The sequence below is a fragment of the Pipra filicauda genome, unplaced genomic scaffold, assembly GCF_003945595.2.
Source record: "Pipra filicauda isolate LSUMZ 115617 unplaced genomic scaffold, ASM394559v2 scaffold176_size3548034_pilon, whole genome shotgun sequence".
In the NCBI taxonomy this organism is placed as follows: domain Eukaryota; kingdom Metazoa; phylum Chordata; class Aves; order Passeriformes; family Pipridae; genus Pipra; species Pipra filicauda.
The window spans coordinates 1,793,182-1,808,542 of NW_024104283.1; the positions used below are offsets into that span (position 1 = coordinate 1,793,182).

Sequence of the window (15,361 nt, forward strand, 5' to 3'; positions counted from 1 at the left end):
TTTCTGCAGTCCATGTAATTCCAGTATCTGTGTTTGAGTTCCTATTTCATACAAAGAAAACTGAAAACCAGTTTCTGTGGAATAAGCAAAAGGGTGAAATAACATTCTAGAGAAGATACAGTTATCTTCCAGAGTTTGTCTGTATATTGTCTTTCTAGTTAGTAGATTACTGGGGACAAGTGATTGTTGAATGCCTGCAACATGAGGTTGCAGTTGATAAGTTCCGGTTTTTAGGGATGCATGCTTCAGGTCCCACATCTAGTGGCTACAGAAAAGCCCCAGGTCTGTGTTACTGGGCAGGCCAGTAACACCACTGGCAGCGCTTTCTGCCCTCTATGTGTTCCCTGTCCAATTCTGAGCCTATCCCAATGTTCTCATCTTTTGAAATCTTAAATCATTTGAGATGTAATTTTTCAGCGATTCTTTAATCAAAAGGGTAGTTTTCATAAACAGAGGAAAACTCTGAATTGGACAGTTCATTGTTATGGCTATGTTCTAGTTACAGGGACGGGGACCAGTTTATCACTATGTGGGTATAACCTCTGTGTCATTTCTGATGGACTGTTAATAATGGATCATTTGCAGCAGCTGCCCAGGGCACACCTGACACCTCAGGCTACAAGCTGGGTGTTAAAGAAACCCTGTGAGGAGTGTTTCTTTTGTTTTCACGCTAATAACTGTGATAAGTACCCTCCGGGGAGGCATTAGCACCTTCACACCCAACCTGAGGGGTCATGTCTGCTAATGGGCCATACTGGACTGGCATAATAGGCAGCTGCAACGACCTAGACCATTAAAGACTCCAAAAGTATCCCAGGACTCACAGAGTTAAATCACCCATCGTGAAACTCCCTGCCCTGGGGGAGGTACCGGGCATTCCCACTTGAACCTGAGCATATATAAACATTGGGTTTTGAGACTTCTGGTACCACTCCTCGGATCCAGAGGAGGACCAGAACTTCAACACAACTGTGATCATCATCCAGATCAACAGGTTTTCCTTTCCTTTTACTTTGCACCCAGGGGGCCACATGGTGCTCAGCACAGGGGCTGTGGAACACCGTTCTGTTCTTGTCCCAGGGTGCTGGGTTATATATCTGTTTGTTGGGGGTGAAAACCAGTTTTTCTCTGTATCATTGGATTTATTGGAATCTTTTTTAGTAAATTGTAACTCTGACTTGTAATCTCTCTTGAGTTGGGTTCATTTTTCCCACCCGTTTACTTCTAAACCAGCACAGGCTATAATTCTTTGGAACACAGTATTCCTTATGGAAGGGCTTAGTTTCTGCAGCAGGTAAGAGTGCTTCTTCAGTCCATGAAATTTTACAGAGATAGAGCTTTACAGAGATAAGAAGTATTAGGAAGAAAAATCTTTTAATTCTATAATTGTAATTAGATTCAATCCCTTTTGATTGAGCTTTTAATCTTGCAGGATCTCTTACTGAGCATTTTAAAGTGCATGGAACTACTATGTGGGGGTTTTTTAAGGCAGTTTTTGAAAAGAGAAACATTCATTTCTCACAGTTACTTTGTTCAAATGCTTAGAGCATAATTACTGCAAAAATTGTTAAGCTAACCAAAAGAGATACACAAATTTTCTAAATGTTTTAAAGCTGATTTACAAATCACAGAATCAGCTAGGTTGTAAAAGACCTCTGAGATTATTGAGTCCAGCCTTTGACTCAACACTACCTTGTCTATTAGACCATTGGCACTAAGTGCCACATCCAGTCTCTTCTTAAATACCTCCAGGGACGGTGAGTGAACCACTGCCCTGGGCAGCCCATTCCAATCTCCAGTCTCTCTGTAAAGAACTTCTTCCTTATGTCTAACCTTAACCTCCCCTGGCACAGCTTAAGACTGTGCCCTCTTGTCCTACAGCTGGTTGCCTGGGGGAAGAGACCAACTCCTACCTGGCTACAGCCTCCTTTCAGGGAGTTGCAGAGAGTGATGAGGTCTGTCCTGAGCTTCCCCTTCTCCAGGCTGAACAGCCCCAGCTCCCTCAGCCTCTCCTCATAGGGCCTGTGCTCCAGTCCCTTCCTCAGCCTCACTGCTCTTTTCCGGACCTGCTCCAGCACCTCAACATCCTTCCTGAACTGAGGGGCCCAGAACTGGACACAGTACTGCAGGTGTGGCCTCACCAGCACTGAGTACAGGGGAAGAATCACTTCCCTGGTCCTGCTGGCCACACTGTTCCTGATCCAGCCCAGGATGCCATTGGCCTTCTTGGCCACCTGGGCACACTGCTGGCTCATGTTGAGCTTCCTGTCATTCAGAACCCCCAGGTCGCTCTCCGTCTTGCCGCTCTCCAGCCACTCTGTCCCCGGCCTGTAGCGCTCCATGCGCTTGTTGTGGCCAAAGCAGAGGACCTGGCACTTGGCCTTGTTGAACCCCATATTGTTGGATTTGGCCTATTTATCCAGCCTGTCCGGGTCCCTCTGCAGAACCCTCCTGCCTTCCAGCAGGTCGACACTCCTCCCCAACTTGATGTCATCTGCAAATTTGCTAGAGGTACACTCAATCCCTTCATCCAGATCATCAATAAAGAGGTTAAACAGGACTGGGCCCAACACTGATCCTTGGGGGACACCATTAGTGACCAGAATAAATAAAGATACATAACTTGGAATCACAGAATCGTTAAGGTTGGAAAAGACCTTGAAGATTGTTGAGTCCAACTGTTAACCCAGCACTGCAAGTCTACCACTAAACCATGTCCCTTAGTTCCACATCTACATGTCTTTCCTCCAGGGATGGTAACTCAACCATTTCCTTGGGCAGCCCGTTCCAATACTTGACAAATGCTTTTGGTGAAGAAATTTTAATCCCAGGTCCTTTTCTGCTGGTGAGCTTTCCAGCCACTTTTCCTCCAGCCTGTAGCACTGCAGGGGGTCGTTGGGAGCCAAGGGCAGGACCCAACACTTGGCCTTGTTGAACCTCTTACAGTTGGCCTTGGCCCATCAATCCAGCCTGTCCAGATCCCTCTGCAGAGCCTTCCTACCCTCCAGCAGATCAACATTCCACTAATCTTTAACAATTTGATGTAAAATATGATGTGAGGCTCTTGGAAAAAAAAGAAAGAAAAGGAAAAAAAAGAGTTCTTTAATTCACTGGTTTGGCAGTAATTTTGGCAACATTTTAATTTTTACAGATATTTAATGAAGACATTTACATCAATCCTTAACTCTTCTGGAATCCTAATTCTAGTTCAGTGACTAGTTCAATGTTTCATTCTCCAGAAAATAGGAAGGAAAACTCAAATAATTTGTTGCATAGAGTCTGTAACTTCAGTGAGCAGTTCTTGAGCTTCCAAAGGTTTCCTGGAAGTGTGGCCTGAAGTTTAAAAATGTCAAGCTGTGTTGAAATACCAAGTATGTAACTTCTGCATTTTGTCAGTTTTACTTTGTGCAATAGACCTACACTGCACTAAATTCTAACTGAAAGTCAGAAAGTTTTAGGGCCTTTCATAGTCTGAGTATACCTTTAAAAGGTACAATTTTAAAATAAAATGTTTGGCTTTGGCTACCTGCATTTTGCTTTAAGAGAAGAAATCAGCCAGAACTTTATTGTTAGTAGGACATGAAAGTCCTGTCAGCTTTCTATAGTGACCTTTTTTTTCCCCCTTCTGCTATTACGGACCAAATAGTTATTTATTTTAACAGTATTTGATTAAAATGACTCTTAACAGTAAGCATTGTGCACTCAAATAGAAAGCAATGTATTTTTATATGCTGTGTTGCACTCTTTCATGGAATTGGTTAATGATTATTACTGTGTTTTTAATTGAAATATACATTTTCTTAGAAAGCAAGAAATTGAGGAACTTGAAAGCATTTTCACTTTTCAATAACTTAGTTTGCATATGTGAAAAATACTTGTTTAAAAAACATTTAGAGCTGTCCCTAAGAAAATGGTGGGAGTTAGTTTTGTACAAAGGCATTTGGTAGATATAAAATGTCTTTGATGGTGCAGTCAGCTTTTGTCCAACCACCTGTGTGAGAAATGCAGGCATTTGTTGAGTGGCGGATCTGCCTCCCCCCTCGCCCCCCTCCCAAAAAAGTCATCTCCTTGATGAAATTGATTTGTCAGTTTGTTCCAGTCTAATGGTGTGATAGCCCAGCAGCTTTCAGTATGTTGAATAGTTAAAACCTGCTTTTGAGGTCAGTGTCAGCCACTCTGACCTCTGTGAACTGTCACCTGAGTCAGAATTGCAGGGATTAGGCCTTTGATATTGTGATGGCTTTGCCTATCAATTGACTTTTTCATTACTGAAGATGTTGGGCCTTTTGTTTCCCTTCTTAGTATGTAACCAAGCAAACTCCTAAGTAGAAGGAGCATTTGTTCTTGTTCTCTCTCTCTGCAAGTAATAGAAGTACTCGTCTTTTGTGAAGTGTACCTAATTAAACACAGAAAAAATAAAAATAAGAAATATAGCATGACTGCAAGTATTTTTGTGCTGAACATCAGTATAATTTTTGGGTGATTTTAGTTGGACAAATTTGTGAGATTATCAACTAATAAAATGTTGTATATAGAAAGCAGGGTGCCAGATTCAAGTTACCAATCCTTACTGCATTCAACCCTCTAAATCTCTCTGTGTGTATGTGTTACATTAAAACACAAGATTTATTTGAATTCTGTAGTTTAGAGCTCTTAAATGTTATAATATTTTATAATGTACCTATTGCTTTGTTGTATTCTCAAGAGATGAACTGTTCAGTTTGTTAACCTTCTACATTTGTCTTACACGCTTTCTCCTACAAACTATTTAGATGCAGATCAAAATTTATCTTAGGATAAAATAGTTGCTACTGTAGCTCTGTGCCAGGCTTTCTGCCTTCTCTCTCACATTAATTGCTAGGATTTTCTGAGCTCTTGCTTGGTTTGTTTACTCCCTGATTAAAATAAGTAAATCAAAGCATATCATAGGTATGGAATAGTTGATTCCTGCTATATCAGGATAAATTAGTCTAATTACACGTGGCAGTTCTGTTTGCTTGTGATGTAATGTGAAATGAGGTCCTGCCTCCCCCCAAAAAGCCCGAGCCAATTAATAAAGCTTTTAAGCTCTTTGTCACAGGCCACCGTGGAGGTCTGCAGAGAAGAACTTTAATCCAATAAACATTTCATTTAGATCATGAAAAGAAAGCATGAGGAGAAGCTCCTACAAGAGAGGGTGTTGCCAGCAATTCTAGTTGTGAAGAGATGTGAGGAATTTGCTAAATTAACAAGACCTTCATATTTAACTCATAAATGTGTCAAAACTAATAATAGAATAATTTAATTTGAGTTGAACCTTATATTGTTAAAATTCTAAGAAGCCACAACTGTTTTCTTCAAAGACTTTACTGTTGAGTTGGATGGACAGGGCAAAGGGAGGTTGTGAGAAACCCAGATAGCAAATAACACTGACCGAAGCTGGTGGAAAGGGGGGGGAAGGAATAGATAATTAGGTGTAATTAGCGTGTATGAATTGTTGTCTCCCTGCCCTTGGCTTGAATAAATTTCAGAGAAAAAAAACCCTAGTGGTGAAAATGCTTTGATGTAAGAAGAGTCATTGTGGTTTGGCAGCATAAAGGCAGTGTTTTATACTTCTTACATAATGGTTGTGATACAGAATGAGTGAATGGACCCTGCACCCCCCAGCCTGCTTTACAGCAAGGACTTTTGGATTCCCTTGAAACAAAATGCATCAGAAGTTTTCAGTTGTTGGTAATGAGGTAGTGGACCTCATCAGAGCTAAGCGTAAGCCATCTTTAGCCTTTGTTTAGACCTTAATCGCTTTTTTTTTTTTTTTTTTATTCTGGGAAATCCAGTTTTGGAAATCACTACTACTTTTTTTTTCTTCTTTTTTCTTTTTTTTTTTTTTTTCTTGCCTGCCAACAGTTCTGGCAGGAGCAAAGGCTAATACTGGGAAAAGAAACACAAATCAAATGTTAAAAAGAAAAACAACAGCATAAAAGAAATCTAGACAAATAACTTTGTCCAGGGTATAATTCCAATGAAGTACATGTATTAGGGGTGAATTTGACCCTTAGCTTACGAAACATCATGTTATAAATTCAGTGTGAACTCTTGGCATTTGTTTTTCACAGAATGCCACAGCTTGCTTATTAGGAGATTGAAAGTTACAGTCATTATTGGTTCTTTAGCAAAAGTGGGTGTTATACTGTGATTTGTGGTTTGCAGGTTTGGCCTTTTTTTTTTTTTATTTACTTTTTTTATTTATACTTATTCTGCAAGGAGGATTTTTTCCCAAGTGATGTGAAATGGGGAGAGCTGTTCAGTGTAATTCTTATTGCATGGAGGTTTACTCTGCCATTCTTCTGCTCCCTGACTGGAAAAAGGAGAGGCTACTTGTCTCTGAGCCAGCACAGCCACATCTGTACCTTCTGAGTTCTTTCACTTTTGTTTGAATACCTGAAATACTATTCACAGAACAGTACATTTTAAGAGTCTCTCTCTTTATTCATGCACCATTATTTTACAAGTTAATTGTCTATTTTTCCTCTTCTTAGGGGGTAGCTGATTTGTAGCTAGACATTAAAATAAGTTATTGAAAAGTTGTACAATAGATCATATGTTCTTTGTGGTAGCAAGAATAGCGGGGTTTCTTAGTTGTTAAAGTTTGAAGGCTGTAATGTAAACTCGTGCAACTTCCACTGAATGAATTTTGCCTCTCAATTTATCTTTGCTAAGCTCTTAAGTTTAAAGTCTAAACGTTCTTGTAACAAGTGTAAGAAAAAGATTCATTGAAAAAATTATACTTGGCAGTATTTCTTTTCCCAGATCTTTGTGCTCTAGGTCCATTGAAAAATAAATCACAGATAAAATGTTTGTCATCCAAAATCAAACTGACCATGGTGTTTCCCTCATATTTTATAAGACTCTTGGATGATATTTAGAAAGTTTTCCTCAAAATTTCTTTGTGTGGTTATTTGGGTTTTTTTCATTTTGTTTTGTTACAGGGTTTGCAACTGGGATTAAGTGTGATATATCTAAGGCTATTTTAGCAATTTCCCATATTTCATTATTGCAGAAGAATATAGGGGAAAAAAGACTGTAAAAAAATTTAGTTAACCCCTTAAAGCATTGCACTGTTTTGTAGAACAAATAGCCTTTTCTCCTTGAAGTTGATTTGATCTGTGAAAGGCAATACCTGAATATCATGCAAAACTAAGTAATTATTCCTGATTGTAGGGTTTGGGGGTTTTTTTCAGGTATAGGTCACAGTAAATTCAGTTAGGGTAGAGTATGTACAAAGCTAAGAAATGTGTGGATTTTTTGTTGTAAGATTGTGCAAAAATTATTTACAGTTAATACTTGCATAAAGGTTAGAAAGGTTGATGAAGTGATATTTAGTTTTGCTTTACTATTCACTGCATGTCAGAATGTAATTATGACTGATTCATGAAACTGTCTTAGAAATGAACCATCTTTATTAAAATGCTGATCAAGACAAGAGCTGACAGTAATAAAGAATAGAACACTTTAGTCTTGTTGCTTTTGAATGATTGCTAATTACCCAGAGGTCATGTATAGTGCTTATGAGGATTCATTGACATTTTCTTTAAAGTCTACTGTTTCAACAACATCTGAACAGGGAGACAAAAACTACGTGCACACCCAGCTATGCTTGGACCAAGTTTTTATCCACCACCGAATACCTGATGATTCTCTTTCTCCTTTCCCCTCCCCTTGAGTACATCTCATTCCTGTGGATTGGTGTAGCAGAAAGCTGGAGTTTAACAAATTTAGTTACTTTTTAAAAAAAAACCAAACAAACTCAAGGCAAAAGGATAAAAGGAGCAGCCCCTGGAAGGTCCTGCACCTGTACCACAGAATCAGAGAATTGCAGAATATGCTAAGTTGGAAGGGATCCACAAAGATTATCAAGTCCAACCCTTAGGCCTGCACAGGTGGTTGGCCCTCCTGACTACCAGGGCACTGCTGACTCACATTCAACTTGCCATCGATCAGGACCCCCTAGTCCCTTTCTGCAGCACTGCTTTCCAGCATCTCATTCCCCAGTCTGTATGTGCATCTAGGGTTGCCCCACCCCAGATGCAGAATCTGGCACTTTCCCTTCTTGAACAGAGGTTGGTCATTGCCCAGTCCTCTAATTTGTTGAGGTCTCTCTACAGGGCCTCCCTGCCTTCGAGGGAGTCAACAGCTCCTCTGAGTTTCGTGTCTCTGCAAAACTTGTTTAGTATCTCTTCCAGTCCTACATCCAAGTCGTGTACCATGCATGCCATGACCAACAGTCTGGTTGATCTCCTTTTACAGCTGCACCAGAGAGGAAACACTGCACATAACCTCATAGACTTCTCTCAGCAGGCTGTTGAGAGCCTGTCCAGCTTATGACTTGTCCAGCTTATGAGTCCCAGTTGGACCAGTTTCACATTCTGAAACATGCTCATGACTGTCACTTGCTGATGACTTTGCAAGTACACTGAAGTTACTCAAAGCACTGTGGTTGTGCTTTGTATGTCGGAAATAAGTTTTTCATGACATGCTACATTTTTGCTTAAGACGATTCTTCTTCTACCACAGTTACGGAAAATGCCAGTTTGTAACAGTATCCTTTGGATGGAGAAACCTTTTCTTGAATTCATGTAAGGAAGAATTTTGAGAAAGAAGGAATAATATTATTGTTGATAATCTAACACTATATGGAGTCAAATAATGAAAAATAAAAATGGTTAAGTCTAGTGAGCTTTGTTTACCTAAGGAACTCTTCCTCTGTTGTTGGCTGGGGTGCTCTCATCATGTGTCTACGTGTTGTGTGATGCGAAAGAGTTTTTCTCTCTTAAGCTGGATGTAAATGTATGAGAAGAATGATTGCAAATGAACAATCTCATTGTTTTTCTGATTTGCTGGGGGAAAGGAATATTAGTGATCCTGTGTATTGTTAATGGACACCAAATCAGAGAACGCACTTGAGAAGGGAGGATGAGACCTACATAAAAATTATGATTCCTTTTGCTCAGAAAGAGTAGCTGTAAGTTGCACTTCTTAGATAGGCATGGCTTGGTTCCTAGTAGTAGTTGTCCTAATGTGCTTGTTCAGAACTACACAGAGGCCAAGAGTGTTAATTGTGCAGCTTTGCATGTGTGGGGATAGACGTATACTCTTCTTTGCTCATATGGAAAGTGTATTTGATATGGCAGATGCACTGCTGCTGCTGCATTTGCAGGTGGCTGGTTTGACACAGGTGTGAAAGGCTGCAGAAACTCAGCAGGTGTGGGAATTAAGGTAATGATCATCCTAAATTGAAGCACTCTAGTGTCTCTGTTCCCCTACACCTTCTCTGGAGGTCCTCAGATAGGTGGGTTTGACAGTTAAGTGCTGACAATCTAAGCACTCCAATTAGTTCTTTGGCTGTTGATTAGGATTCTGGGGTGATTAGTTTGTCTATTCTTGTGGTCCAACAGGATGATTTGTATGCTGTTTTTTCAGTTTTCTTTTTTTTAATGCTGTTAAAATTCAGAGCAGAGGATGATAATTGGATTGACTTACGATGATTTTCAGTAAGGTTAAGAAATATCTACTCACCTGCATTATCAAAGTTGTTCAGCTGATCACAATATTTGAGCTCACAGGGGCAAGTGATATTTAGTACAATGTTTAATGTGGACCACAAGGCTGTCTATTAGCATTTCAGGGCTTTTTGTGACACATGGGAAACACACATCTTTAGAACTTGCAGGTTATCCAGTTAAGTTTGACTGCCTTTTTAAATTTTCTGAAACCTTTGTTCCTCTTCTTAATGATCTATCATGTCGTGTACTTTGTTTTCTTGAGCAGTTAAACAATTTAGTAGCTACCATTCTTGATTGCAGCAATAAAGGAATGTTACAAGTGCTCACGGGAAGAAAAATGTATTTATATTAGTCTGTATTTAATACTTCCTACAGTAGGTCTACTGACAGTCTGATTTTATCTATTCTGTCTGAAGATTTGTGTTTTCGATGTTGTGTCTTGAGGTGAGCCTTGAGGCTTTATCCTTTTTTTTTCCTTCTGGAATACAAAGTTTGTATGCCACTTCAGTGGAAATGAGTGCATGCTCACACTCTATTTTTAACTTACTAATAGCATTTTCAATTATGTAATTGTATTTGTTCTTTGTATCCATAAATACATAAATGACTTCAAAATAAATTGTATGACTAATTAATTTTATGCATTTGAATTGAATAGAGTAAGTCAGACTTTTAAATATCTCAGTAGAACAGAAAATCTTTTGGAAACTATGGATGGTTCTACTAGACTCACTGTAGCTTCAATAGTAAGTATTTATTTCAAAAGAAGTTTAGCCCAAGTAAATGAAATTTGAAATTTTAAAACTCCATCTTAAGAAATGGAAACCAATGGTTACAGTCGTGGGTTTGACAATTAAGTGCTAACAATCTGAACACTCCAGTTAGTTCTGTGGCTGTTGATTAGGATTCCATGGTGATTAGTGAGTGTGAGGATGCAATCACATCCGTAGGATTTAATCAGTCTAGTGCTGGATGAGGTAGTCCGAAGATAAGAGAGAAACTAGAACTTCTGTATGTAGTATTGTATGTTTTTTTTTCCCCTTGCTGTAAGAAGAAGAAGAAGGACAAAAAGTAGAGAAGCCTACCTTTCCCCTCCTCCCTAAACTTGCAGATTTTTAAATTGTAATATTGACTGTTTAGTTCTGTGATGCGGGAGAATAATATTGTTAACACCTGTGAAGGGGAAAGACAAAGCCCAGGGATAATCCCATAGGCATACTCTCTGATGTTCAGCGTTCTTACACTTGTGAGCAGGATTTCTTTTTCCACGCTGTGCAACCATGTATCTGGTTTTCCTTTTTGTAAATCTAGGATTTTAACTGTTTAGCTTGGACGTATACACTATTTTCATGTGTCTTATTTTCTTCTGTTATACATTCTGATTATGTGCTGTCTTTTTAACACTGAAAGCATGTATCTTAAAAGAATAATGTACAATGTCCTCTGCCTTCCTGTGAAGCAGATAAGTGAATGTGTGCAGAAACAGAAAACCATTGTCAGTACTGTTGTCTACAAAGGAAAACTCTAAAGGAAAAATTTTTGGATCTCTGCTCTGCACAAAGCTTCTTTGTGATCTTTCTGACTCTGAGTGAAGGTGACCATGTGCTGAATCCTCCTTTAGAACTATCTGCAGTGGTACATTCTTAACTTAGAGGAGGGATGGTGTTGTTATCATCTGGCAGTGCAAGCAGCCCTCCCATTACTGCCCTTCGGTTTACTGCTACTGCTGTCACAACTTTTCTCTCCTCTACTATGTATAGCTCCATTTGTGTAAATAGCATTGCCCACTTCTGTGTAATTTTTTTTTTTTTGTTACATTATTTTGCATTAGCACCTATGGATCTCTATTTGTCATATATTCATATAACAGAAGGTTGTTCCTACCCTGCAAAGCTTATAATCTAACAGCAGGATTCATGTTTTAAAGCAATGTTTTCTGAGAGCATATTGCGATGCAGATTATGATGTTTGGGTTTAATAGCAGGAGCTGTTCGTTTTATGTATATTTATACAATGTCTAAAAGAATAGGTGTGGCTGAGCTTTGAAGTGTTTCAGTGAAACTAGTTAACGACAAGCATTAGTAAATACTTACATGAACATGTAGAAGGCTTAGGAGATTCTTGTGGCTGTTTCATTTTTATTTAGAATATGGTCTCTAAATGGCTGCAGTACCTTCCCGAACCAAGCATCAGCCTGGAGAGGACAAAACCATAAATTAATTAGGTACATTTAAGGAGTGGGAGAATAAAATGCCAAATGTATTAAAAAGGACTAAGTATTTCACTGTTCCTGTTAGCTGCCCCCTGCTTCTATGCCTATATTGTGTATTACACAAACTGCTGTACCTCAGGATTCTGGTTTTCCACTTGGTTTATGTTTGGTTCAGTTAACTTTTGCCTCCTAAGGAAGCAAAAAATCAGTGGGACTGTATTAACTTTATTTTGTAGATCTCTGAACAAGATTCTGCTATTGCACTTCTGGCTGAAAGGTCCTATAGCCTAGAATATCTAGCAGATATTTTTGAAATAAACTATATAATGTAATACCATATTAGAATCAATAGTAGTGCATCAGTGCAGACAAACAAGCAAGATTTATAGGGAAGAGAAATATCTTTCAGTTAGGCAACTGTTTGTAGCTTAAAAAAGGCCAAAAAACATAAATAAGCTTTTGAACACACAAGCTCTTCTTGACTAGTGTCACTAATGATAGTGATTTTTCTTGAATAGTGATAATACTAATTACTTTGAAGAGAAAGAGAAGGAAGACAGAAAAAATGCATCTTCTTTGTAGCTGTATTGGTAGTATTTACATCTACAGTTCTTAACTCCAAAACTCATTCACTGTAATGTTAAATCATGGAGTCATAATAGGCTGTCTGTGAATTTAAGGAGTGACAAGTTTGTAAGTGGAACACAGGTGGACTAAAATACTGTAGCACCAAGTGTTGATTTCTATTTCATCAAGTTGCAATGACCTGCCTAATATAGCCCAGTACCAGTCTGTATTTGAGTGCAGAGAACTCCTGCTCCACTCAGCAGTCATTAGCAGTTGAACCACACACACCAGTGTAAATATCAGGGCAACAAATTTACATGAGCTACAGTGTTCAGGTGTAATTTTTATTTCTTTCGATCCTACCATAACCATGAAATACTCTAAACTATATGTAGTTCTGTGTTTGCTCTTCACTGTATGCAACACAACACACTGAGGGAGCAGTAGAGTTTGTAAATCCACCTTGAAGGCCAAAGAGATGAGGCCAAATTCACACAAGATTACCGATCTCGTTTCCAGGAGAAAACCCCCAAAATTATAAAAAGCATTACTAAATATCCGAGTATCTAAAGTTAATCTAAAGTAATCTCAGAGTCCCCAAAGCTCTAGTAGTAATCTGCATTTTTTTTCCCTACTAGCATAAAGAAAATAGTACTTAAGCTAATCTTCTACTTTGAAAAAATAAAACATTAGGTGGAAAGATACTGGCAAAGAAAAGCAAAGTGCACTATCTTTGCTGTGAAATTTCAGTAATCTTCCTTTTAGCCTTGGCTGCCAGACTGATGGTGAAGAAAAGCTTAAACATCCTCCCTCCCTTGTGCATATTATTACATGCCTCTGAAACTTTTTTCTTCTGCTCTGTTATTCTCCTTCTTTGTGAGCTCTCACAAAAAGAAAGGGAATAGATTATAATAATATTGTAGCACCAACGCTATTGTGTTTGCAGTAGCCTTAGTCCAAGATAACGATTTGATTAGCATGGCTTTTTCACTTACTGGAATTAAAGATACGTGGATTTTCCTGGGATTCTGTGCTTTCAGAATGATTTTTTTTCACCTTCTTTCTTCATCTGTATGTCTGTGTGAAGAAGGCGGAGGTTTCAAATCGGTACAGAGCCTTCAGTAATAGCCAAGGGCAAAAAATTAGTGCAATGCGTCATCACAGTCACTCCTGCAATGTCCTATGCAACGCATTTGTTCAAAAGGACCATTGTTCCTTAAATCACTGATGATAGTTCTTCTAAATTTTTTCCCTGCAATGTAGTTGCTATAAATGAGGTTTGACATTTCCAATTTTGTTATTTGAATGGCCTCAAGGAGGCTTTGAAAAGTTTGACACACAGAATATGAAATGCTTAACAAGGGTATTAAAGATAAACTAATAGTTCATAGTGCAGCAAAGAAGCAGAGTGATTTAGTGCATTCTAGCAATCCAAAGACTTTTAATGGTGTTGAATTACATTAAAAAAAATTAATTGCTTTGATTGAATTTTTGATAGAGTTATCTTTTTCTAAAACATTTAAACTTTTCCTCCCTTTCTTCTGTAGCTTCTTTTGCTTCTAGCTATATAACACACAGAAGTTGTATATGTTGGCAGTAGTCATAACAGATAAGCAGAGTTATTCCCTTTGCTAGAGGGTGTAAAATCTTGATCCCGCTGATATTAGTGAGAATTTTGCTCTCAGCCTCAGGACTTGAATCAAAAAAAGCACCCTTTGCTACAGCTGGGTTTGAGTTTTCTAACAGAAGCAATTAATTGTGACTACTTAAGAGATCCGTATCACACTTGTAATCTTACAGGTGGCTTAAAGGGGAACAAAAGAGATGCTTTTCTGAGTCAATGCAGATATTGCAAAAATGAAGCAAAATCTTTTTGATATAGAACTTTGTTTATTCCCCTTTATGCTTTGGTCCATTTTGCAGCCAGACTGGTGTGGTTCATATATTTGATGTCTGACTTGCAAAATTTTTAATCTTATTAGTAAGAGGAAAAGATAAAATTATTTTTAGCTTATAAAATAGAAGTAGTTTCATTTGTTGCTAGAATTTGTTTGTAGTCTGTTAAACTCTTAATGCTACTAATTTTGTATTTCTAAATGTATATACTTTAATGTGGAAATAATTATTTTTGCACACTCCCCCAACAAAGCAGTATCCAGAGAGAACAAATAATATTCACCTGCATTTCATGTGCTTCTAATCTATATAAATCTTCTAGCTGATGGACTTGTGAAAATAGTTACTTTTTTGTTTTGAATATGTGAATGATTTCCAGGTTATTTCTTTGCTTTGATAATTGCAAAGGAGACTTCAATTTTGTGATCTTGAATTTCAGTTTCACAAATTATATTTATGCTGTTGGTTTATCACAGCAGTGTGTCTTCTCTCTAACACAGACAATAGTAAATACAGCTTTGGCTTGAGGAAAGCTATTCTTTTTTTTTTTTTTTCTTGGTCTCTGTAGAAATACTGCAACACAGTCCAGCTTGATTCTGGAATAGACTACAGGAAACGAGTGCTTCCAGCTGCTGGAAAACTTTACTACCTGTAAGTTTATCTATGATATTGTATTTGCTCTCTTTTTCCTTTTTATTAGCCAACAATTTCCTAGTCAATGGGAAATGAAAAATGTATAGTAGAATTAGCAGGGTGTGACTTTTCCTTTTTTTGCCTTCTGGTCCATTTTGTTCAGCAAACCGCCTTCCATTATGCCTTGATATTAACTTCATTAAACTATATTTTCAGTATCCACACTAGCATCATTTATAATGTGTGACTGAATAAAAACTAATTAGATTTTTTGGGGAGGTGTGGTGTTTGGAGAACTGAAGTGACAGATGGTTAGAAAGTAATGAATATCCTCTTGTGAGAGATTGCACAATTCTCTTATAATAGAAGAACATCCTTATTGTATTTAAGTAATTAAGTATTTATAGAAATCCAATGACAAGGATTCATTTAATTTTGGGTGTTTCGAGTGCTGTCGATGAAAAATCCCAACACCCTCCTGTTTTGACAGATTGTTTTTGTTTGTCATGAC

At 38.1% G+C, this 15,361-nt stretch overlaps 1 protein-coding gene across 3 annotated transcripts in view; it reads left to right on the forward strand.

Moving 5' to 3' along the window:
- Positions 1-15,361, forward strand: part of AFG1L (AFG1 like ATPase) — a 65,740-nt gene that overhangs the window by 30,325 nt on the left and 20,054 nt on the right. For all 3 annotated transcript variants that reach the window (XM_039379802.1, XM_039379801.1, XM_027747891.2), the window contains exon 8: positions 14,786-14,868. In XM_039379802.1, coding sequence (XP_039235736.1) covers positions 14,786-14,868 — 83 coding nt within the window. The remainder of the gene's footprint in view (positions 1-14,785; positions 14,869-15,361) is intronic.